The 24,538-nt window shown below is 53.2% G+C and overlaps 1 protein-coding gene and 8 non-coding genes across 9 annotated transcripts; 8 read left to right on the forward strand and 1 right to left on the reverse strand.

Annotated features, from left to right (window-relative positions):
• On the reverse strand, window positions 1-16,490 carry EFHD1 (EF-hand domain family member D1). The gene is made up of 4 exons (XM_009089258.4): window positions 16,097-16,490; window positions 8,478-8,625; window positions 2,640-2,774; window positions 1-1,640 (listed from the first exon to the last, which is right to left on the reverse strand). Exons 1-4 carry the CDS (start codon window positions 16,390-16,392, stop codon window positions 1,506-1,508), a joined length of 714 nt encoding a protein of 237 aa, XP_009087506.3. The 5' UTR covers window positions 16,393-16,490; the 3' UTR covers window positions 1-1,505.
• Window positions 16,491-21,577: 5,087 nt separating this feature from the next.
• LOC115483995 (5S ribosomal RNA) lies at window positions 21,578-21,696 on the forward strand. Its single transcript, XR_003944753.1, has one exon. It is a non-coding gene; the product is annotated as a 5S ribosomal RNA (ribosomal RNA).
• Window positions 21,697-21,953: 257 nt separating this feature from the next.
• Window positions 21,954-22,072, forward strand: LOC115484006 (5S ribosomal RNA). The gene has a single exon (XR_003944763.1). It is a non-coding gene; the product is annotated as a 5S ribosomal RNA (ribosomal RNA).
• Window positions 22,073-22,329: 257 nt separating this feature from the next.
• On the forward strand, window positions 22,330-22,448 carry LOC115484007 (5S ribosomal RNA). The gene has a single exon (XR_003944764.1). It is a non-coding gene; the product is annotated as a 5S ribosomal RNA (ribosomal RNA).
• Window positions 22,449-22,705: 257 nt separating this feature from the next.
• On the forward strand, window positions 22,706-22,824 carry LOC127059966 (5S ribosomal RNA). The gene has a single exon (XR_007778323.1). It is a non-coding gene; the product is annotated as a 5S ribosomal RNA (ribosomal RNA).
• Window positions 22,825-23,081: 257 nt separating this feature from the next.
• On the forward strand, window positions 23,082-23,200 carry LOC127059967 (5S ribosomal RNA). Its single transcript, XR_007778324.1, has one exon. It is a non-coding gene; the product is annotated as a 5S ribosomal RNA (ribosomal RNA).
• A 257-nt stretch (window positions 23,201-23,457) lies between these two features.
• On the forward strand, window positions 23,458-23,576 carry LOC127059940 (5S ribosomal RNA). Its single transcript, XR_007778297.1, has one exon. It is a non-coding gene; the product is annotated as a 5S ribosomal RNA (ribosomal RNA).
• A 257-nt stretch (window positions 23,577-23,833) lies between these two features.
• LOC127059941 (5S ribosomal RNA) lies at window positions 23,834-23,952 on the forward strand. Its single transcript, XR_007778298.1, has one exon. It is a non-coding gene; the product is annotated as a 5S ribosomal RNA (ribosomal RNA).
• A 257-nt stretch (window positions 23,953-24,209) lies between these two features.
• LOC127059942 (5S ribosomal RNA) lies at window positions 24,210-24,328 on the forward strand. Its single transcript, XR_007778299.1, has one exon. It is a non-coding gene; the product is annotated as a 5S ribosomal RNA (ribosomal RNA).
• The last annotated feature ends 210 nt before the right edge of the window (window positions 24,329-24,538 follow it).

A 24,538-nucleotide genomic window follows, 5' to 3' on the forward strand; every position in this document is an offset into this window, starting at 1 on the left:
TGGAGATAACAATGCTTTATTTTTACATTTCAGCAACAGGAGAAATAATTGAAGATGAAATTATCTGCTTTGTTGTAAAGTATAAAAACATTTAATTATAAATATTTAGCTACAAAAGCGTGATTTATAAAATATAATCTGTGAAGATATATACACAGTTTAATCGTTTAGCAATTCTTTCACCTGACATTAAAGAGTAGAGGTTTTTCTATTTATTATTCCATGCTCACAGTTTAGTGCTCACAGTTTAAGAAGCAAAACAGATAAGTGAAAAGATGACTTGTGAGTTTTGTTCTGGGAAAAAAAATTAACATTTTGCCATGAATTTGGGCAAGAGCAGAGGCAGAATTTCAGCACATCCATGTCTTGGAAGAGGTCTCTGAGGGAAGTTCCCCTGCCATGACCAACAGTGTTTATATCCAGACAAGCAGTGGGCATCTCAACATTTGTGGGCAAGTTCCCCGTGTTTCCAAGAAAAAAATGGATAATAATATAATGCAAGCCCTCAAAATTCAGTTCAGTTCAATGTGCTCACCTCCCTGCTCCCTGTGCAAGGGTTGTAAGCTCAGTATGCTGTGCTGGTGTCCTCTGCTGTGCCTCTAATGAAATCAAACAATGTCACCTTCCTGATTCAGGCTATGAGCAAATTTCCAAATAGAAAACCCCAGTGTGCCATCCAATTGCACTGTCCAGCTGACAATATCTCCTAAAAACAGATACAGCTGCCTAAGCCTGGAAAATAACAGTGAAGCTGTACAGTACACTAAATGTGATGGAATGTGAAAGAAGATAAATGGTCAGGCAACTCAGTTTTCTATTCCTCGTTTAAGAGAGCCAGCTTCTTCCCTTTGAAGTCTTGGGGAATCTCACCTCTGATTGAAAGGTTTGTTACTATGGCACTTCAGAGAAGAGAAACTGGAAGACTCTTCAACATACTGGGTGGCAGAAAGTGTTACAGGAAATGGCAGTGAATTTGATCTATGTCCCTAGTAATTATCTTTCTCTCTTCACAGTGTTTTCATGGTGCCTGTGGCACGGGGCTTTGAGGAATAAGAGAAGGGTGACAACACCCAACAGCAGTACAAACACACAGAAGTCAAACTGTACTTTGTACACCCTGACTTACACAAGACCTCACTACTTGCCTGTAAGCAAGGAATGAATTAATACAGGATTAAGAGAAAGAAGATCTATAGGAAAGAATGAAGTAGGCAAACATGACACTTGTCAGTGCTCACCCAGGATTTGCTACCTGCTGTTTCTGCTTTAGGGTCATGTACTCCTAACAGTTCAGAGCAAACAGCCCCCACTATTCACATCATTATAAATGCATAGTAACTGCAAGAGTTGTGCCCTTAGGAGCTCAGGAGGATCTTCCAGAAAGAAAGGCTAGCAATGCTGTGATGAGTTTTAGGCAGGATCCAAGCAGTTCTGTCCAGGCAGGGCCCTGATCTGGGAAACGTACCAAGTCGTGTGCAATTTCAGAGTGCATATTGGCTGGTTGGTTACTGAGTAAATGCAGACTTTAACTCCCTGAAAGCCGCTCGGCGGTGCTTCCTTTCCTCCTCTTCCCGCTTTCGCTCATCCTGCTCAGCTTTTATCTCTGCTTCAAACTTACTGGCTGAGGAGAGGGCTTGAGCCTTTATGAGACAGAGAGAAAATAAACAAGTGTCAAGCCTTGCATCAGAGGGAGAGCCAAAGCCTGAGCTGCTCCCAAATGAGCAACACAGAACTGCTTGCTGCACCTCCCAGTGCTTGCTGGGATCCTCTGCCAGGACAGATCCAAGTATTAATTACACTGCAATGCTTGGGTATTTACACACAATACCTGTTACTTTCCTTTACTTTAACATCCACAAAAGAAAGGCCACTTACTAATAAGTCACTAACAAGTGACTAAAACAAGGCCATCAGTACTGGGTCACATACATTATTTCTATTACCAGGCAGCAGGGCATAGGTTGTGAGTATGCAGTGGGAGAAACTACTGCAGAAAACACTCTGAATCACAGCCAAATCTGAGAACATCATACTACACCATGGATAATCTGCAGATCAAAGAGACATTGTTTACTTGCTGGCTATTTTTCCAGCTTTCATCTCAGTACATCTGCTGTGCAATAGCTGTGTTAGGCTCTTGGGAAAAAACTTCTTATATAAACAAGCAGGATTATTTTCTCTCCAAGAGAGCTTTCAGAAAGGGTGCTTTGTCAGCTTCGGATGGTGTACAGCTCTTTCTGCCAACCCCACGACCCTGCAGAATTATTTTGATTCCAAAGGTTACAGAGAAAGAGATATCTGAAATCCTACACTCCAAAACACTCCGCTCACCACTGAACTCAGAGTGTTCTCGTTGAGGGAGGTTTTGCAAAATGGGAAAAGTCTGTCCCTATGGCATTAGTTTTTCAGGACACTTTTGTCTTTAAAAGAGGTCAGCCACCTAGTTCCAGCCACAGGGACACAGGTCAGCCAGTCACTGCTGGTGTGTTGCAGCCAGACATTGCTCTGGTGTATTGACTGAGCCACAGAAAGACTCTAGCTAGAGTCCAACCAAATTTGAAAGGAAACTCAGCTACAGCTGAGTAGCTGAGCTTCAGCTACAGCTGAGTTTTTTCTTATTCCTCTGTGCTACATCATACCTTAGCTTCAAAGAAGTTCTTGGCTCCTTTAACTCCCTCAATGGATACATCTATCTCCGAGAGCTTCGCAAGAGTCAACAGGCCGCTGTCCTCCTCGAGTTCCCCAGCTGCAGCTTTATGGAAAATCAGCAGGAACTAGCAATACAGAGAGGAAACATTGAGGCTTTTCACTGAGGCTCAAACAACTTAAAATACAAGCAGTACAATCACCTGGAGAAGGATGGAACTCACATTTCAGAGCAAAGGAAACGAGGTCTATATAAACCAAGTGGCAGCAAGGAGCTTGTGCTCCAGTACACAATCCTGTTACAGATTAAAAGCAGTAGCAATCTCATAGGAAAAGAAGGTTTCCCAGGAATCAGAGCCCTGGTAAAGCACAGTTCCTACCAAGCCTGGGCTGCTGTGTGGCCAGAGGAAGGAGGCCACCTCTGCACCTGCCCAGTACAACCACTGGGCAGGCTCAGATATAGCTCTTTATGTCCCCCATAAGCCCTCACAAGCCCTCCACCAGCTTCCCCAGTGTTCTAGGGACTCAGGTCACATCCCATGACAGTGGAAGCAGGGCAAACACAGTTCTGGTTCACCTCAGGCTGAATGCCTCCCTGAACCAAGGCATTACTGCAGTCTTTTTAGAGAGACCAGTAGCCCAGGTACATGCCCCTGTGACAGAGTGGCTTGAACAAGAGTCCACAGAGCAAGTTGATGTGAAACTTCTGTCCTGCACTGGACCACTTAACTCTGGATTTGTCCATTTAACAAATCCAGAGTCACTCTAGCAGAGTGTGCATTGGGAAGCGAATTGCAAAGGGAAACAAAAAAAGAGTTATATCTCATTCCACAAAAACATACTTTTTGTTTTAATAGAAGGAACAAAACCTGCCTGCTTAAAAATAAAGACCTCTGCACCACCATCCACCTGCTGACCAAACTCCAGATTAAGATGGTGAAGCTCTAGGTGTACTTGCAGAGGTCCTGTAACTCCCTGCTATTCTTGGTGACCCCAGGAGGTGTTTCAGCGCTTGGAACAGTGCAGAGAGAACAGACACAAGGACAACCCACTCAGGTACAAAAGGAGCACAAAGCAACAAAACTGTGCTAATGCAGCACTTCAGGCCAGGCCAGAGGGCTGCAGATACCAGGTAGGCTTGCCCTGAAGTCCCTTTGCATAGGAACGTCAAATATCTCTAGTGCTGTGCTCCTCAGACTGCCAGGCTGGGGAGTCTGATGTTTCCTATGGAGAGCCCGAGCTGCCCCAGAGGAGGGCAGCAGAGACACAGCATTCAACTGAGACAGCCCTGCTTCAAGTTGCTCGCAGAAGCTGGTGGGAATGCAAGAGTTTGGGTAGGCCTCCCGTGAGGAAGGGTGTGGAGATGACAGCAGCGCTGGCTGCCCTCTCGAACAGGCAGCTCACCAGTCACTGCTCCGTGCAACAGCCCCTTAACCTGTGAGTGCTCAGCACAGGGCAAGCAGAAAGCAGGCTGGCCTTGGCAAGGGAATTTTCCTTCTCCAAGCACATTGTAGTTGGTTGATCCTGTCTGGATGCCAGGCTACCAAAGCCACTCTATCCCTCCCCTTCTCATCTGGATAGGGGAGAGAAAATATAACAAAAGTTCATGAGTTCTAAGGCCCTGGAGAAATTATTCACTAAAATACTGTCATAGGCAAAAAAGGCTCGGGATATTAATTGAATTTATTACTACCAAAATTGGAGCAGGATGATAAGTAAAATAAATCTTAAAGTCACCTTCCCCTCACCCCTCCCTCCTTGCCAGCTCTACCTCCTGTATCCAGTGGCACAGGGAGATAGGGAGTGGGGGTTATGGTCAGTTCTTCACAGGTTGTTCCTGCCACTGTGCAGGGAGAAGAGTCCTTCCCCTGCTCCAGCATGGGCTTCCCATGGGTTCACATCTTCCTTTCATGCAACCACCTGCTCTGGCATGAGTATCCTCCATGGGCTGCAAGAGGACAGCCTGTTTCACCACAGTATGCAGGGGAACCTCAGCTCCAGCACCTGGATCACATCCTGTCCCTCCCTCTCCACTGACCCAGGTGTCTGCAAAGCTGTTTCCCTCCCATATTCTCACTCCTCTCTTCTCTGGCCATAATTACCTCTGCACAAGAACTTTTTAACCTTCTTATATATGTTATCACAGAGCCATTACTATCAATCCTGATTGGCTCACTTTAGTCTCTGGCAGGTCTGTCCTGGAGCCAGCTGGCTTTGGCTTACCAGACACAGGGGAAGATTCTAACAGCTTCTCACAGAAGCCACTCCTTGTGGACCCCCTGCTATGAAAACCTGGCCATGCAAACCCAATACACAAAGTAAGAAACAAACCAAATACATGGTTCACTGGTTTTCACATAAGAAATAAATGGTTTCTTTTGGAAAGAAACTAAATCCTTCCCAAGACATCCTCTCCCTCTGCTCAGATCCACTGGGCTCTGGCTAGTTCCCCTTTGCCACCACCAGGCACTGTGACACAGAGGGCTGGCAGCTAGGCTGCAATTAGTCATGTTTCCTCCTGCTCCGCCCTGAAAGTCCCACTTCCTGGCACTGGAAAAGAGCAGTGGAGGCAGCACAATTCTTGAGGTCTGATACAGCTGTCACCTGGGGAGGGACTGGGTCATGAGTACAAGTGAGCATGAATCATCCTGAAACTAAGGGAGGGCACAGCAGTTGTCTAGAAGAATACAGGCTGCTGTGGCCACAAAGGGCAGGCTGAGTTAAAGGAAACTTGGGATAAAACACTGCTTAGGGTGGACAGAGCATAATTTTAGTCCCAAGGATCCAGCAAGGTGCACTATGGGACATCATGCTGGTTCCCACAGGAGCTCAGCAGCAATCGCTCCAGCACACAGCCTGCAGCCCACCTTACCACCTTACCTTGAGGTATTGGTTCTTACTAACTAGAGAACACCAGCAATCTGCATTCAGCTCCCATTGCCTGCCTGTGTAACCCTTGCTGGACCCAGGACACACCATGTGCAGCTAAGTCTCAAGGAAATGTCAACAGAGAAGCAAAAGTGAATAATGTAGGTAGGCACCTTTCAAAGCTCTGCTCTCAAAGAGGACAACATGACCCACGTTTTCCAACCCACTAACCTGGTAAGTGCTATCTGCTGTCACATCCTTCATGACCCAAGACCTACGACACAGAGCCAGGCTGGGCATCATGCAAGGAAAGGTGTGGGACTGACAGGCAGCAGCAGTAGCCTTGCAACAACAGCTTGTCAGAAAAGCAGTAATATGTAAGGATGTGGTTTGCACCAACCCTGGTAGCAAACACATCACGTGAGTCAATGTTTCAGCTGGTGAGGGTATAGGGGGCAGTGGGTGGATTTCTGTGGGTTCTAAGTAGCAGCTCCAATTACACACTATCACAGCAATTAACTCCAGTTTCCTGTGGTAATTATGGAATTAGACAGTCAGAGGTGTGGGGGGTTTTCCCCCCACTATACCTTATCTTTTTAAGCCTAAATTTCATTGCTTGAGTCACAGCAGGCGTCTTGTACAGTTAATTGTTAATGTATTGGTGGACGTTCAAAGGTCAATGGTAGAAGGCAGCTTTCCTAACAGGGCCTGTGGTTCATCAGCAGCCTGTTTGCCAGGCAACAGCTTATCTGGGATGGGAGGACACTACTCAAAGCGGTAGAAAAAGGTGATCTATTGCAAGTGAAAGAGGTCCCTACCATTTCTGTGGCCAGGCTACAAGAATAGTATGTTCATGCAGGTATGCCATGACTTGGTATTCTCTGGGTAGGCAGACAGGAGCCCTCCAGTACTATAGATGCACACTACTGAGTTCAGACACTCATTTAAACCAGGTTTCTCCTGGTATAATCTGAATGATCCAAGTCAGTTTAGTCACCCTTCACATGCTTGCCACCACCAATGAGAAGCAGAATGGGACAAGCCTATGGTTGAGGTCTCCTGACCCACCAGGAAACCTGCTTCCTTGTCAGCCCTCTGCCTGAACACAGCAGCTGGACAGGGCACATCTGCAGCAAGGCAAGAAGCATCCTGCTCCTCTCTACCACAGGAAGCTTTGTGTGTCTGCCAAAGCTGCTGTGTAATTTGTCCCCAGAGCTCTGCCAGTGATGCTCTCTCATTCCAACCCATGGGCCTCTCATGCAAGCTTGTTGCATGACCATTGTTTTCCCTTCTGGCAAGACACTTCAACAGCACCAGCTGCCGTGTGCCACATGCCAGAGGCTGGCAGCACAGACACCCCTGCAGGAGGCTGTGCTCCAAACAGGTGGCAGCAGAAGAGGAGCTGCTCTGCTACTCCACTGATGCTAGGACATAGCATCTTTCAGGGCCCTGAGGATAAAGATATTTCTCTTCCATGGGAGAGAGCCCCTGCAGCAAGCCCCAAGGCTGCCCCCAGCTCTTCACCTGCAATGAAGGGAGGCCCAGAATGCACACAGAGGGCTCCTCAGCCTACACAGTGATTTGGCAATCAGAGACCTGGGGCCATGGGCATGGTGCTTTTCCTGCTCCACTGGATTCTTTGCTACTTCCAGTTCACCTCTGACCGGGCAGCAGGGAACTCAGGGACAGGTTCTCAGTTCCCAAATTTGCATATCCTTCCCCCTCTCTTGTAACCCAAGTCTTTGGCCTCTGTCTTTTTGTGCTGCCCTCTCGCAGTGAAATAAATCCAACAAAGCCCTTGGGGCACAAAAGCAGAGGAACGTGGTGTGATATGCCAGTGCAGAGAGATGGTGCAGCAGCTCTATGAGTGACAGCCACCCCTCATGCCCCAAACCAGCCCAGCCAGTCACAGGACTTGGCTGCTCATCCTCCTTCCCAGCACTGACAAAGGTCTCAAACTTCCACAGTGGACAGCCTGACATTCTGAGCCCTGCCCTGGAAGAGGCATGGTGAGAGCATCATGCCTGCAGAAACCAGGGAGCCCAGCTGGGGCCCACTGCAGGCATCCCACGGGACAGAAGGAAGCAGCACAGCCCTCAAAACCGGTGCAGGACATACACAGTGCTGCCCCTCCTCTTGCTACCTAAGAGGCTGTGGGTTAATTCAGAAAGCCACAGTGTGACATTTGCTTGTGGCCAAGCCAGCTATCAAAGTCTGAGAGGAGGAGATGATGCAACAGGAACTTTTGGTTCCTGGGTTTCCCCTTCCTGCTGAGATGATATGGGTACCCCTGAGTACATGCAGGTCACTGCTCAAATTTCCTCTCTTCCTCTGCCTGGCATAGGATTCTGTCCTGTCCTCCCAGCTGTGACAATACAGTGGTAACACACAGACCTGTTTGAGCTGTGTCTCTGCTGAGCCAGCATGCAGTACCAAACTGCTGCATCCACACATTTATTCCTTGCTGTAGGGATGTGACCACCCCTCATAAAGCTTGCCATGGCTGGTCACTGCATGATGTAGAGAGGGTTCCCAATACCAACTGGAAGAGAGAACCTTTTGTGCCCCATGAGATGAGCTGCTCCAAGCAGAGCTCCTGCACTGCACCAGCTGCTGTACCATAGGAGCCAAGCAATGAGACCTGGAAACTCAAGGGACATAACTCCCTCCAGCTCCCTCACTAGGGAGCTCAGTGAGCACTCCCAGCAGCTGCAACAGGACTCAAATGTGCTTCCAAAGCAAGCAGGGAGGTTGGAGAGCTTTGGCATCAGGTACCATGACTGCCACATGGAGATGGAGTTTAACAGCGCTCCGCACCCTCGACACAGGGAAGACCACTGCATCCCACCACTGGAAAAACACAGAGGGGAGAGGGCTACCTACAGCCCACAAATATGGAGCCCAGCTGCCTCTTCCTTCAACCCCACAGCCACACCCCTGTCTGTTACTGCAGCCACCCTCACCTCACGGAAGCTGAGCTTCCCATCAAAGTCTTCATCCACCTCCTTGATCATGTTCTTCAGCCCCAGGTGGGTCTGTGGGGCTCCCAGCTTTTCCATCATGAGCTTCAGCTCCATCAGGTCGATATATCCATCCCGTCCTGAGTCATATCTGCAGGATGCAAAGGGGAAAGGGTTAACCCTCATCATCCCCATACTCATCCACCCAGAAGAGGAACTGTGCACATGGACAAAAGTCACTGTGTGGGTCAAAGCTTAGGGGAGAGCGGAAGCTGCATGACATGGCCAGTACTAAGATATATTAAGCTCAGACACGTAGCTGTCAGCTTTCAGAGCTGTCTCACCAAAGAGAGAAGTACTCAGGGGAGCTCAGACCAAACAACCCACACAGAAGGAGCACAGAGGAACTCAGCTTATCTCAGTGGTATTTTCCATTTCACCCACTTGCCTGTCCAGCACAAAGGCAACTTGCACGCAGCTTACACCATGCACCAATGTGGTGAGGCAAAGGCATGCAGAGTCAGCTGCTGCCAGGTTTCCAGCTAGTTTCAAGGAGAAACAGGGAGCAGAGACCAAGCAGAAAGCAAACTTTGTCTGTAAGCAAAACTCTTCCCCCCTAGCTGTTAAGATCTTTTCTCTCCAAAATGCTTTTGTACTACAACAAGCACCACTACAAGAGCTGCACTTCAGGACAGCTGTTTATTCTGTGTCCCTGGGCAGAGCAGAAAGACAGTTCCAGGGGAACACAGCAATTCTAGCCAGGGCTGTGGTACCAGGGCTGCACCACAGGGCCAGACTGGCAGAGGAAACCAGTGCCCACCTCCAGGAGCAAGACTAGAGTGGAACCATGCTCCCTCTGGAGCACAAAGGACTGCAAGGACTCTTCAGAAGAGAGCACCAGTGCAAGGGGAAGAGTGCTTTAGGGACGGGGAGGCAGCAAGTGATCTGCTGTGCATAGCCTGGGACTGTGCACCAACTCCTCCCAACATCTGCTGTGGGTGTGGGTAAAGCATCCGGCCCATCCAGCAACCAGCACTTCACACCCACCAGGGCTATCACCAGCTTTCAAAGTCCAAAAGCTGCAGGGATGGGTGCTCTGTTATCAGCTGCTCAACAGCCCTCTTTCATCCTGGTCTTGCCATCAAGGTTCAGCACAGAGCTAGGGCTTCACAGGAGAGGACAGGGAAGAGTCTTCCAAGGTGGGCTCAGCCTTGGCATACAGCCTACCACTACCCCCCTGCCACCATCTCTGCCACTCTCTCTCTCCCTGACAGAGTTAAATCCTTTCAACCATTCAGAAGGAAACCCTAGGCACAGTGCTGAAGCTTTCTGGTGGGCAGGAGCCAGCCAAATCCCCCCACCCACCATCTTTTATTGACTGTTAGCGCTCTTCCAAAGAAATGAGGGCTGTAGCGATTCCCAGACAAAGATCTGCACAGTTGTGGTTACCCTGGAAGAAAGCCCTTTCCAGCTGAAAAACCTCACAGCCACAGAGGAAGCTGTGGCAAAGGAAGGCACGAACAAAGCCACCACCCCCAAACTGCATACAGGCGTGAGCAGCACAAGGCAGAGCTGCAGCCAAGATCTCTGCCACTTTCATGAGCACAGACACAACATGTTTTTTCCCCAAACTAGGGTGGCCTTCATGACTTTATAGAGTCCCACCACCCCCACAAGTACTTCTGATACTCTCTGTGGCTCTTAGTTTCCAAGGGTCCCAGGACTAAGAGACTCTCAATGACAGGGACATAACTGCCAGGCTATGCTGGCACAGAGCCCCTGTTACCAATCTGCCTGCACTATCTATACCCAGCAAACCCATGAGCCCACCAGGCTGCACCACCTTCTGAAAAAACTAGGAAAGAAACCTCCATCAGAGCAGAAACCAGGTCACAGACCTGGGATGTCACAGGGAAGAAGTACAGCAGGTTCTTCACAGCAAGAAAGGTGTCAGTTAATTAAAGCACATTCACAGCATTACCCAACCCAGCACTGAGATGCACTTCTAAGACATCACAGAAGCATAGCAAGTGCAATATTTAATTGTCAATTTGCTTTTCTTTCAAGTTTGGGAGAAAGGGGCAGAACCGTCACTGTTGAAGATACAGTGCCTTTGATTAGACACAGCAGCAAAAAAAAAAAAAAAAAAGTGCAATGGCAGAAAGGCACCTGGGGTTGCATTTTTTTGGGGGGGCTAGCAGGCTCATGCTGCCCTTTGGCTGGATGCAGAAGCAAAGTAATACCGAGGGCTGTTCATCTGGGGTTGGGACACTGCCCAGCCCCGCACGGGAGCTCTGTGTAACAAAGATGAAGGCAGAAGGGCACAAGCCCAGCCCGTGCCTGCTGTGGTCATCTCACCCTCCTGTTATGGACACTACCTGTAGGTAAACACTGGCCCAGGAGCCAGTACACTGCCCTGAAAGGGTTAAGCATGGGGCACAGCTTCAGGGCTCATCCCTGCAGAGAGGCAGGACAAAGCCAGGATTGTGAGAAATGGGGTCTTGCCAACAGCGGGCCTGGCTGAGCAGCACTCTGTACCAGCCACACAATGGGTGTTGAGCATGAGTACAGCTGGTGCTGAGAAGCACCCAGAAATCAGGTTACCAGTCTCCTGCACTCAGGGACAGCCAGACAGAGGGGCACTGAAACCCAATGGCAGCACCCTGCAAACTGCTACATTCCCTCCCTGCCCCCTCGCCTCTTAAAACAGCCAAACTATTTTAGGACCTGGGTACAGCCACCCAGCTGCTGCACAGCCAGACTATTTAGGGAGAGGCATATTTACATGGCACAAGAAACAGCACTATTCATTCCCCACCACCCACCCCCAACAGACCCAGGCATTCAACACTGTGGGGCACAATGCAGACTGCACCTTGCTGGTCAGTTGATGCTCCCAGCACACCTCAGTCCTACCAAAGACCCCAAAGTCTGCCTTTCAAGAGATTATAAAACTCCCCTGTCTGCCTTTTGGGAGCCCCCTTTCAGGGCCCTGGGCTCAGGCAGCCCCGGACACCTCTCACACACAGCTGCCTGCATCCTGGTGATGGACAGCCATTACCTTCACAGAAAGAGCTGGAAGAGGGCACCAGGGCAAGTTAAACACACCCCAGCATCTGGAGGAGCCATCCCAACCTGAACTCCGGGAGTGGCACGGCAACAACACGCAGCACTCAGGTGCCTGGCGAGCCCTGCCATCACTCACTGTCCTGCTGTGACACCAGAGCTTTGCTTCCTTCACACTCAAAGCTCCCTGGGGCATGAGCCAAGCCTCACCCGAGTGATGCACAGGCATTACAGACAGAGGAGAATTGTGTCAACAGGCACAGACATCTCATGTCACAGGAAGGTCACTCCAGCAGCAGGTCAGTGCCACGGCTACAGCAGATCCCACCCGTAACAGTAACAGCTGGGATGCCGCAGGCAGGTAAGGGCACCGTGGCTGCTGTGATGAAACTTTGCCACACTGCTGCCACAGCAGTGTTCCTGGCAGCAGTGAGACACAGCAGCGGCTGCCAAAATCTGCTGCAACAAGGATTGGCATGCTGGCTTGCTTCCACCCGGACTGCAGAGCGTGCCTGGCTGCTGAAGCACTGGGAGAGGAAAGCAGGAGACAAAACTGGAGGAAGGAGGGAATACTTGCTGAACAGACTTGCATCTCTTAGGCACAAACATGGCACTGGTACTCCACAGGTGCTGGGGGTTTACATTGCAGAAGAAAGAGGGATTAGGAAGGGAGGACAAAGGAGATGCCAAGGACTGCATCACCTGTAGTGACTCTGTAGTCACCTTCCAGCTGCCTCTAAACCCCACTTAACAAAAAAGGACAACTGAATGAGAAATTACAGATGCTGAAGGATCAAAGAGCAGTTTCTAAACATTGACATTTCTTGAGAAAAGCTGGAATGAGAACCTGCCCTCCCCATACATGCTTGCTGCACCTTACCTTACTTCACATGCTGTGGGCACCTGTACTTTGATCTGCAGTTCCTGTATGCTGCAATGGCCTAATTGAGGCTTTGAAGTAAAGCAGTTGGAATAATGGTGCTAAAGTAATAATCTCCTCTTAAATATTTCAAATCCTAAGTAGCACTTTATTCCCTCTGAGTATTGTGTTTCACCTTACATGGAGAAGGTGGTGCTAATCTCTGCTCCCTGATATCCAGTGATAGGATAAATGGGAATGGTTCACAACTGCCTCAGAGGAGATCAGACTGGACCTAAGGAAGCCTTTTATTCAGCCTGAGAGGATTGTCAGACCCTGGAACAGGCTTCCTAGAAACGTGGTCAGTGCCCCAAGCCTGTCAGTTTTTAAGAAACATTTAGACAATGCCCTTAATAACAGGGCTTAACTTTTGGTCAGCCCTGAAGCAATCAGGCAGTTGAACTAGATGGGATCATTGGTGCTCCATTCCAAATGGAATAGTCAATTCTACTGCCAAGAGCTTTGGAAACAATTCCTCCATACCAGGGTGGGGACAGGAACAGGCTCCTCAGCCACATGCAGCTTCATCCTCCCAGCCCAGGCAGAAGGAGCTCTCCTGATCTTGGAGGGACATGAGGGCAAGATGAGACTCTCCTCCACTAAGATCTTCTCCAAGACGTTGGGCAAGACCTGCAGGCCCAGACGGAGTCTCCATGGAAATAACCTTCCTGCCCACTGCAAGTCCACAGACAGCCTGTCACATACGGCCCACGGCAGCTCTGGAGAGAGCAGGTCTGCTGCAGCATGTCAGATGAGGCTGGGACACCTGGCAAAGTGGCTCCAGGAGGGCAAGGGGACATCACAGCCTCTCCTACCAGCCAGATACAAGGCACTTATGCAATGTGTGGGCAACACATGAAATTCCCTAGATATAAAAAGCAATAGCAAGACGGGAATTTCTCCACTCCCTCGCACCCCACAGATGAAGCTGCTCTCTGTTTTCCTCCCCCCTACATTTCTCATAAAGGTCATCCCTGCCAGGCAGAGCCTCACTGCCTGGCTTTCACTTTCCCCTCTGTCATCTTCCTGGACAAAGATGGCACCAAGTGGAGCTGTGAGACTCTGGAGGCCCTGAGAGTTCACTTAGACAACTCAGGAAAGAGAGTTTATCATGGTCCTCATATATTTTCAGAATAGGCAGCTAATTAGGTCACATTATAATTAGCCTGATCCGCAGACTTCCTGGTTTCTGCCAAAAAAATACCCACCATGAGAGCTGCCAGCACCCAGAACTCCAGTAGATACCTGCACCCCATCTCCAGTGGAATGGGGCCAAAAAGGAGAGATGCTGACAAGAGGAGGCTTGGACAAGAGAGGGGAGAAAGTGAGCCCAACTGCAGCAGCCAGAGCAAAGAGTATTATTTCTGCTCTGGAAGGATGCTCCTAGTGTAGCCTGCAGCACACAGCACTGGATGGAGCACTATATTTTGAGAAGACCCACTTTCAGATGAGTTCTTTGCTTCCACCCTGGCAGTCACAGCCACCATCCATACTATGGGATGGCCTGACAGGCATTCAGGGTAGCCACTATCACCACGACATCTTTTCAGCTGGAACACCATGACCCAGCCCACATCATGCACAGGACCACAGGTTCAAATTTAATCTGAATTACAGATTTAAAAGTCCCACTAAAATGATAAGAAACATTTTTTTGGATGGGAAGTTTTGTAGTGGAAACCTGGCATCCTGTGGCAATGAGAAGATACTAAAGGAAAAAAATAAGCCTTTGAGAGAGGGATGGAGGGTTGTAAGAAAGACCCCGAGTTGTGGTGGCCTGGGCCAATAAGCCATACAGAGAATTAAAGCCTTAATCACATTAACTCAAGCTCTGACTGACAGGAATTAAGGGGAACATTTCCTCTCCTCATGGAACACGTGATGTCAGCCAATAGTTGAGACATGTCACTGGCAGCAGATGGACCAAAGACAAGATCCTCTGCCACTGCAAAGCTCAGGTGCCTGTAACAGTGAATACCAGGACACGGTTTCCTGGCTGCCTGTCCAGGAAACACAATAGGGGACCATGCAGCCCACCTTCTCCCCCTTTGGCATCAGCAGTTCTCACAGGGTATGCAATGCTTTCCAGCTACATTGACCAGCTGATTAGCATTCAACTGCAAAGCCTAGCTTTTCCTGCTTACAAGGCCAGTGTTTAATGAGCTCATTGTTGAAAAATTAGGCTGCAATTCAGCTCTTCCACTTTTTATTTCCCAAAACCACCGCCATTTCTTTACTCTTCCCTATTGAGGCAGTGCCACTGCCCAGTCCAGGCTCTCACACACAGCTTTCAGGCCTTGCCTGCATTGTTTGTCCTCCAGTCCTCACAGTACCACGTCTCAGCATTCCATAGAGTGGATCTCCTTCAAGCACAGTGAAAAGGGACACAGGAGAGAGTGGAGCAGCAGTCCCGCCTGGACCACCTCGCTTCCTGCACCAGCTGCCAACACAACACTGCCTGTGCAACAAAGAACTCCAAACTCCAGTAGGCTCACAAAAGCCCATCGCCTGGTCTCCTGTGGCAACAGCCTGGCTGGGACAGGCAACACCCCGCAGTGCTGAGAGCTGACAGCATTCAACCAGCTCCTGATATCCTCACAACAATCCGAGGTGCCCAGGGCAGCTTTCAGCTAGGAGAACAACGATCTAACGAGTTACAAATCTCACTTCAGTCACCTCCATAAGGTGAAGTACATCTTCACACCTTGCTCTATAGTCCCCCCATCTCCTGCCTGGCAGCAGCTCCCTCCCAATCTAGCAGCTTGCTGTGGGGCTGGGAGGACATTGGCCCCCAGGACGGGTCTGTGGTGCTGGAGGGAAAACTGAGTGCAGACAAAGGTACCCGGACACAGCGTAACTGCAGGAGCAGGACAGAGTCTGGAGGAGAGAAAAAGGCAGGATCGTGGTCCCGCGGAGGGCCAAGCCTTTCTGCTTACAGAAGCAGCTCTCCCTGTGGCTAGCAGCAGCCTGACTTTAACACAAACCTTCCTGCTGGGAGGGGAATCCCATCCCAGCCCCCCACGAAAGGAGTAGCAAGAGGAGGCTGTGCTCAACCTTTGCTCGGGTACACTGGAGGGAGCACCAAGCCCGGCAGACAGGACTTTGCGTGGAGCTAGGACACCGCCAGGCAGAGCCAGCAAGACTGCTGGGGTGCTCAGGGTTGCAGTTGTTTCGGGCAAATGTCCAGCGCCTCTGCCGGGCCCTGGGACAAAGACCCACTTGGAACCCCAGGATGTGGGGCAGAAGACTGCCTGTGCTCTCCCCCCGTCCTACCCAGAGCATCCCGCAAAGTCATAGCTCATGGGTGCCACCAGAAACAGCCGCCGTCCCAATCCCAAGCAGAGCAGAGGCCGTGAGCTAAACGCAGGGCTGAGCCCCAGGCAAACTCTACGAGCACCCCCGGCAAAGCACAGGGACAATCTGGGGATCAGATGGCGCTGCGAACGCGCCGCGGCTTCCTCCAGCCCGACCGCAAAACCGCGGAGAAATGCGAGCGTGCCGCTGAGAGCGGGCAGCCCTTCTCCAGATGTGCCCCCGGGGGCCGGCGCCGGGAGGGGCTGTGGGGGAAGGCAGAGCCCCAGCCCCGGAGCCCACGGGCCGGGCAGCGAGCCCCCCGCCCCGCTCCCGCCTCACTCACAGGCGGAACATGCGCTCCATGTCCTTGATCTGCCGGCGGCTGAACTCCTTGAACTCGGTGTAGGGGTTGAAGACGGCGGCCCGCCGGGGCTGCGCCGCGCCCTCGTTTATGTCCTGCCGCCGGCACAGCTTAGCGCTCAGCTCTGCGCCCGCACTGGCCGTCAAGCAGCTCCGCTCTTCCATGTCCCCGGCCGCCGCCGCGCCCTTGACCGCCTCTGCCTCGCCCTCCGCCGCTGCCCCACTCTCCTCCAGCTGCAGCCGCCGCTGCAGCTTCTGCGCCAGCTCCTGCGAGGCCATGGCCCGGCGCTCCCGCCGGCGAGCCGCACTACTGCCCGCGTTAGCCCCGCTTCGCTCCGACCAGGACCGCCCGCCCCGGTGCGCAACTTTATTCCCTCGCTTGGAGGGAGCAGGGCGGGACGGGGCGGGACGGGGCGGAGGGAGGCTGGGACAGGGCGGGCACTTAAGGAGGAGCGGCGGGACGGGGAGGGAGGGAGGTGGGTGGGGGGAAAGAGGGAGGTCGTGGGGATTGTCGCCGCTGCTTGCGGAGGTACCCCGCGCATGTGGTGCGCTGCTGTCCCCCAGGCTGACCTCTGACGTGTATGCTTTCCCACACAGCAGCCATCCCCATACAGATGACCCACACAGGCTGTCTCCCTACATCCTTATGCAGGGAATCCCCCACTCCATGGTCGCTTTCCGACGCATCCCTCAATCGACAGGGTCCTCCACAGGTCCCCCTTGCACCCCACAGCAGGGCACCGCACTGGCGCTGGGATGCACAGACGGCGTACACCCCACAGCGCTGCTTGCTCCGCTCCGTTCCGTGGGGCGAGACGTGCCCAGAACCCGACCGGGAGCCCCCGGCTCTCGGGAAGAGCAGCGGGACCCCATCGGCTCTCCAGGCGCTTCAGGGATGACGGAGATCAGGCTTGCCCCGCACCAGGGCAGCGGGACCCCTTAAGCCCCTCTATGCGCCTCCCTTCTCTTACCTCCTTGATCTAAAATTAGCCCAGGACAAAGCTCGGCTCAGGCCTGGATTCCCTCTCCTTCCCTAGAGAACACGGGCAGCAGGCGGCCTCTTCCCACCACCCACCCCCCTTTCCCAGGACCGTGCCCAAAGCCACCTCTGCTGTCCCCCCGGCTCTAGCAGGGGTGTCCCTCCCAGGACTGTCAGTCCCTCGCCTGGCTGATGTGAGCCTGATGGCGTACCCGAGATGGTATTAGAGCTCGCGTGGGGCGGTTTAGGGTGGCGGCTGATGGGATTTACCCACCGGGGAGGAGGGGGAGAGAAGAGAACCGGCTCGGACACGCCGCCTGCTTATGGCTCCCGCGTGCCCGAGCCTGTGCGTCACGGGGAACCGGTCCCAGCATCTGTTATGTGGCTGTTTGACACCTCCGGGCAGGTAGGAAGCAGTTCTCTGATGTGGTGACCCGCAGTTGACCCTTTTGGATAAACTCATTCCCACCAAACCTACTCTGAAAATGACTGATGAAGCCACTTGAAGCCACCCTGCCCCCACATACCGCCTAGGCTGCCCCAGCGAGGGTCAGGAGGCTCAGGAAGGCTGCAGGTTCACCACAGCATGTGACACAGGAAGGCCACTGCAGGTATATTACACCAGGACTGCCTGAAAACGGCCAGCTATGTGGAAGGTGTGGCATGTGCTATGCCCACACAGCATTGCCCTCACGCGGTACCACGTCTGTGATGGAGAGACGTGGCACCTTCCACCAGAGAGGAATGGGGAGGAGAGCGGGGAGCTCTGCCTGGGTCACCGGCCACCCTGAAGAACAACGAGCCCAACAACGCAAGGCGCTTCTATGCCTGCAGGGTGTCCAGGGAAAAGTGTAGCTGAGGGTGAAATCAGCAAGTGCAAAGCCAGGCTGCCATCTGGTGGAAATAGAGCTCTAGGCTACAGCTGTGGGTGAGAGAAGGCCGCGAGGGAGGGGTAGGGGAGGGAAGGAAAGGGATAAACAAGGGAAGGGGAAAAGGAAGCAAGGTAAGGCAGTGAGTTGCATGGCCTTCCCGTCCCATTCCCATTCCAGCTCCATCCCTAAAGTTGTTATCCTGGCTCCATAATTCCTATCACAGACACACAGTCCTGTCCCAGCCCTACAGTGATTCCAGCTCCAGCCTACAAGCTCCACCAGCTCTGATGTTTCTGATCCAGCTCTACGTCCTCCTGATGCTGCCATGTGAAGCTGCTCCTGGATCAAGGCAGGATCTTCATTCCAGCTTCAGCTCTCTGATGCTTCAGCTTCAGCTCTAGAACCCATATTCCAGCTCCAGTCCCGCAGTGCCTATTCCAGCCCCACAGACCCTATCTAGCCCCACAGTGGTTCCACCCTAAGCCCCACATTCTGTATGTAACCACCAGCTCTGCTGCCTCAGTTCCAGTTCCTCAGCTTTCCACTGCCTCTGCTAAAAGCTGCTCCTGGCTATTGACAAGGTGATGAATCAGTAACTGTCAGCACTTAAATATCTCTATGACCTGCCAGACTCATCTCAATGGGGCCCCAACTTTGGGGGAAATGAGCCCTGGCCTGCAGCACACACCTTGTCTTGCACCCCACCTGCCCACAGGACCCTCAGCCAGCATTAGGTGTTGGAAACAGTGGTTTGATCCCTGGTTCTGCATCCCAAAAGGTGCCCCCATGCTGTCTCTGAGCCCCAGGATCAGCCCTGAGACCTCCACTCCCAGCTTGTGGGTGGTACCATTGCTAGTAGGGCTGGAACTTCCCTGACAGCTCTTGCAGCCCCCAAGCTTCAGCTCCATCCCCTCCCCATGGGATTTATCCACCTCCAGCCTCACCATATCCATTGCTCCAAATCAGTTTGGGTCTAGATCCAGGTTTATTTTCCACTAATTCAATTTATTATTTATTATCTTAGTTTTACATTATCCTAGTTGTATTAAGATTTATTTATACTGTTGCATTGTCATATTTTTATTTTATTATATTTTTTTAAATTCTGTTACTAGATATATGATGTTTTTAAAGAAAGAATTATAGGGCTGCGGGTGTGAGGCCAGAGGGTATATTGAAGCACCTGGGGCTGAATCCAGACCCAAACTGATGTGGAGCAATGAAAACTCTGGGGCTGGATAAATCCCATGCATCTGAGGGTAGAATCACTGTGGGGCTGGGGCTGGGATAGGGACTGTGGGGCTGTGTAAACAAGATGTTCAACCCTAAAATGTGGTCAAACAACTCAAACAATGCCCTATTTTGCAAGCTACCAATGGTGGCCTGAGAGGGGCATCATGTGCTGGTATTTCGTGTTGAATCATGATAAAAATCTGGCACAATGTCTCAATCTGGCAGCCTCAAATCAACCTGCTCATAACAAGACAAAGATTTGGCAGATAAACTGCTAAACTGACCTGTAGGCACATCACTGGTGGTCACCTCCCCCACACTATAAAAGTCCAATCCACTTTCCATAGAGGAGGTTCTTCTAATATATTCCTCCTTTCAGTGTGTGGAGATTCTTCCATTGGGTTTTAGGGATGCTCTCCAAGGCTACTCCTAAAGGAGTTAGAAGAAAGAAGATTTGTCCAGAGTCATTGGTGTGGGTGACTTACATCAGTCTCTAGAAATGGTTTCTTTTTGCTAGTTTTAATATAATTGCTTTGATGTTGCTTTGATATAATGCACAATCCTGTCTTGTAATATAATAGTTTCAGATTTTATAGTGTGCAGTAAATAATTCTGATTGAATTATTTTTGTCTAATCATTTATCATTATTTGTCTAATTATTTTTGTCTAATAATTTATCATAATAAATAATTCATTCTCATAAAAATACATCTAATTAGCTGTCATTAAAACCTGTGGGATAAAGTTGTAAAACTTAAATTCTTGGTAAAGACCGGAGCCGGGACTGGATCCAGCTGCTCCAGGCTCCTCTCTCTGAGAAGGAGTTTAGAAATCTAGGGCATCCTTTTCTGCACCTTGTGACACAATGGGGGGGGGTGTGTCTTAAATAAACTTTGTCTGAAGTTACCACTCCCACCAGTGACAGGCTGGAGATAGAATGTGAATTCCAGAGCTGGAGCTGAAGCATGAGAGGCCTGGATGTGAAAAGAAGATCCAGGCCTGACCCAGGAGAAGCTTCAATTGGAAGTGGGGGGAAGATGCAGAACTGAAGCTGAAGCAGCAGAGCTGGCAGAGAAAAAAGAGAAAATGACTGCAGGGTGTGATAAGAACTATAGGGCTGGTACAGGGATTCTTAGGCTGGAATGCAACTTCAGGGATGGAGCTGAAACCACTATGTGACCGGGATAGCAACTGTGAGGCTAGAACTGGAATAAAGCTTTTTTAGGCTGGGTTTGGAATATGGATTCTAGAGTTGAAGTTGAAACCTCACAGTCTGGAGTGAAACTGAAGATCCTTCCACAACAAAAAGGATAAACTTCAACTAGGAGCAGTGGGAACATGCAAAGATGAAGATGGTTAAATAAACCCTGTGGGACAGGAGCCAGAATCACTGCAATGTTCAGACAGTGACTACAGGACTGCAGCTGAAATCACTGTAAGGTTGGGATAATACCTGTAGGCTGGGTTAGTGACTGTAGGGTGGGAATTAAGACTGTGGGGCAGAATTTGGACTGTGAGGCAGGGGAAGGAATTGTGGCCGAGAATACAGACTGCTGGCCAAGGTAGGGACAAGGAGGGGGGCAAGGTCTTGTGGGTGGAATAGGGACTGTGAGAGGGGGTAGGGTCTGTGAGAGGCCGGCATAGGGTCTGTGGGGACGGGAAAGGGGTTGCAGGGCCATGGGAGAGTCGGTAGTGCTGGGGTAGGAACTGTGACGCAGCGGAAGGAGATCTCAGCTGGGGAGGCTTAGCGCCACCAATGGCAACACGAGGAAGGCAACGGATCTGCCAATGGGAACTCCCCGACCCAGCGTTATCCAATACCATTCGCCCTCCACCCACGGCGGTGTTCCCGCCAAACCTAGACCGACCAGCCCCGCCTGGCCCTCCGACGGGTCCGAGCTCAGCCACCTCTTCGGCATGTGGTCTTCGCACATGAAAAAGCTGCATTAGGCCACGCAGTACCTTGGAGCCCGGCGTGGAATGAAAAAAAAAATTTCCTACAATACACTAAGACTACGAACACAAAAGATTTACAAGAAACACGTTTAATTGTAAGAACAAAAAGAGCATAGACCATCGTAAGTACTTGGATGGGAGATCGCCTGGGAATACCGGGTGCTGTAGGCATCTTTTGGTGCCAGGGGCCAGGAGGGCTCTAGTTTTGCCGGGGCAGGCATGGCGGGGGCCAGGAGAGAAGGGCAGGCGCCTTCTGCGCGCCCTTGGCGGGCCTCGTTGCCGTGGTCGCCTGGGTTCCGTCTCCAGGGTGCGGTGGGGGGGGCCTGTGTGGCCCTGGTGTGGTTGTGGTGCACGGTGAGGTGGTGGAGTGTGCTGGGAGGGCGGTGGTGAGTGCTGGAGAGCGCTGCGGAGGGCCTGGTGTGTGCCTACGGCCATACCACCCTGAGAACGCCCGATCTCGTCTGATCTCGGAAGCTAAGCAGGGTCGGGCCCGGTTAGTACTTGGATGGGAGACCGCCTGGGAATACCGGGTGCTGTAGGCATCTTTTGGTGCCAGGGGCCAGGAGGGCTCTAGTTTTGCCGGGGCAGGCATGGCGGGGGCCAGGAGAGAACGGGCCAGGCGCGCCTTCTGCGCGCCCTTGGCGGGCCTCGTTGCCGTGGTCGCCTGGGTTCCGTCTCCAGGGTGCGGTGGGGGGGGCCTGTGTGGCCCTGGTGTGGTTGTGGTTGCACGGTGAGGTGGTGGAGTGTGCTGGGAGGGCGGTGGTGAGTGCTGGAGAGCGCTGCGGAGGGCCTGGTGTGTGCCTACGGCCATACCACCCTGAGAACGCCCGATCTCGTCTGATCTCGGAAGCTAAGCAGGGTCGGGCCCGGTTAGTACTTGGATGGGAGACCGCCTGGGAATACCGGGTGCTGTAGGCATCTTTTGGTGCCAGGGGCCAGGAGGGCTCTAGTTTTGCCGGGGCAGGCATGGCGGGGGCCAGGAGAGAACGGGCCAGGCGCGCCTTCTGCGCGCCCTTGGCGGGCCTCGTTGCCGTGGTCGCCTGGGTTCCGTCTCCAGGGTGCGGTGGCGGGGGCCTGTGTGGCCCTGGTGTGGTTGTGGTTGCACGGTGAGGTGGTGGAGTGTGCCGGGAGGGCGGTGGTGAGTGCTGGAGAGCGCTGCGGAGGGCCTGGTGTGTGCCTACGGCCATACCACCCTGAGAACGCCCGATCTCGTCTGATCTCGGAAGCTAAGCAGGGTCGGGCCCGGTTAGTACTTGGATGGGAGACCGCCTGGGAATACCGGGTGCTGTAGGCATCTTTTGGTGCCAGGGGCCAGGAGGGCTCTAGTTTTGCCGGGGCAGGCATGGCGGGGGCCAGGAGAGAACGGGCCAGGCGCGCCTTCTGCGCGCCCTTGGCGGGCCTCGTTGCCGTGGTCGCCTGGGTTCCGTCTCCAGGGTGCGGTGGCGGGGGCCTGTGTGGCCCTGGTGTGGTTGTGGTTGCACGGTGAGGTGGTGGAGTGTGCCGGGAGGGCGGTGGTGAGTGCTGGAGAGCGCTGCGGAGGGCCTGGTGTGTGCCTACGGCCATACCACCCTGAGAACGCCCGATCTCGTCTGATCTCGGAAGCTAAGCAGGGTCGGGCCCGGTTAGTACTTGGATGGGAGACCGCCTGGGAATACCGGGTGCTGTAGGCATCTTTTGGTGCCAGGGGCCAGGAGGGCTCTAGTTTTGCCGGGGCAGGCATGGCGGGGGCCAGGAGAGAACGGGCCAGGCGCGCCTTCTGCGCGCCCTTGGCGGGCCTCGTTGCCGTGGTCGCCTGGGTTCCGTCTCCAGGGTGCGGTGGCGGGGGCCTGTGTGGCCCTGGTGTGGTTGTGGTTGCACGGTGAGGTGGTGGAGTGTGCCGGGAGGGCGGTGGTGAGTGCTGGAGAGCGCTGCGGAGGGCCTGGTGTGTGCCTACGGCCATACCACCCTGAGAACGCCCGATCTCGTCTGATCTCGGAAGCTAAGCAGGGTCGGGCCCGGTTAGTACTTGGATGGGAGACCGCCTGGGAATACCGGGTGCTGTAGGCATCTTTTGGTGCCAGGGGCCAGGAGGGCTCTAGTTTTGCCGGGGCAGGCATGGCGGGGGCCAGGAGAGAACGGGCCAGGCGCGCCTTCTGCGCGCCCTTGGCGGGCCTCGTTGCCGTGGTCGCCTGGGTTCCGTCTCCAGGGTGCGGTGGCGGGGGCCTGTGTGGCCCTGGTGTGGTTGTGGTTGCACGGTGAGGTGGTGGAGTGTGCCGGGAGGGCGGTGGTGAGTGCTGGAGAGCGCTGCGGAGGGCCTGGTGTGTGCCTACGGCCATACCACCCTGAGAACGCCCGATCTCGTCTGATCTCGGAAGCTAAGCAGGGTCGGGCCCGGTTAGTACTTGGATGGGAGACCGCCTGGGAATACCGGGTGCTGTAGGCATCTTTTGGTGCCAGGGGCCAGGAGGGCTCTAGTTTTGCCGGGGCAGGCATGGCGGGGGCCAGGAGAGAACGGGCCAGGCGCGCCTTCTGCGCGCCCTTGGCGGGCCTCGTTGCCGTGGTCGCCTGGGTTCCGTCTCCAGGGTGCGGTGGCGGGGGCCTGTGTGGCCCTGGTGTGGTTGTGGTTGCACGGTGAGGTGGTGGAGTGTGCCGGGAGGGCGGTGGTGAGTGCTGGAGAGCGCTGCGGAGGGCCTGGTGTGTGCCTACGGCCATACCACCCTGAGAACGCCCGATCTCGTCTGATCTCGGAAGCTAAGCAGGGTCGGGCCCGGTTAGTACTTGGATGGGAGACCGCCTGGGAATACCGGGTGCTGTAGGCATCTTTTGGTGCCAGGGGCCAGGAGGGCTCTAGTTTTGCCGGGGCAGGCATGGCGGGGGCCAGGAGAGAACGGGCCAGGCGCGCCTTCTGCGCGCCCTTGGCGGGCCTCGTTGCCGTGGTCGCCTGGGTTCCGTCTCCAGGGTGCGGTGGCGGGGGCCTGTGTGGCCCTGGTGTGGTTGTGGTTGCACGGTGAGGTGGTGGAGTGTGCCGGGAGGGCGGTGGTGAGTGCTGGAGAGCGCTGCGGAGGGCCTGGTGTGTGCCTACGGCCATACCACCCTGAGAACGCCCGATCTCGTCTGATCTCGGAAGCTAAGCAGGGTCGGGCCCGGTTAGTACTTGGATGGGAGACCGCCTGGGAATACCGGGTGCTGTAGGCATCTTTTGGTGCCAGGGGCCAGGAGGGCTCTAGTTTTGCCGGGGCAGGCATGGCGGGGGCCAGGAGAGAACGGGCCAGGCGCGCCTTCTGCGCGCCCTTGGCGGGCCTCGTTGCCGTGGTCGCCTGGGTTCCGTCTCCAGGGTGCGGTGGCGGGGGCCTGTGTGGCCCTGGTGTGGTTGTGGTTGCACGGTGAGGTGGTGGAGTGTGCCGG

This window comes from Serinus canaria, chromosome 9 (genome assembly GCF_022539315.1).
Source record: "Serinus canaria isolate serCan28SL12 chromosome 9, serCan2020, whole genome shotgun sequence".
NCBI lineage: Eukaryota > Metazoa > Chordata > Aves > Passeriformes > Fringillidae > Serinus > Serinus canaria.

Excerpts from the sequence above, each read along its gene's own strand:
- EFHD1 (XM_009089258.4), bottom strand. The coding sequence starts at position 16,392 with ATGGCCTCGCAGGAGCTGGCGCAGAAGCTGCAGCGGCGGCTGCAGCTG. Across the intron at positions 2,775-8,477 it reads GGAAGCTCAGCTTCCGTGAG|TTCCTGCTGATTTTCCATAA; the intron begins GTGAGGGTGGCT and ends CTGTATTGCTAG. Across the intron at positions 1,641-2,639 it reads AGAACTTCTTTGAAGCTAAG|GCTCAAGCCCTCTCCTCAGC; the intron begins GTATGATGTAGC and ends TGTCTCATAAAG.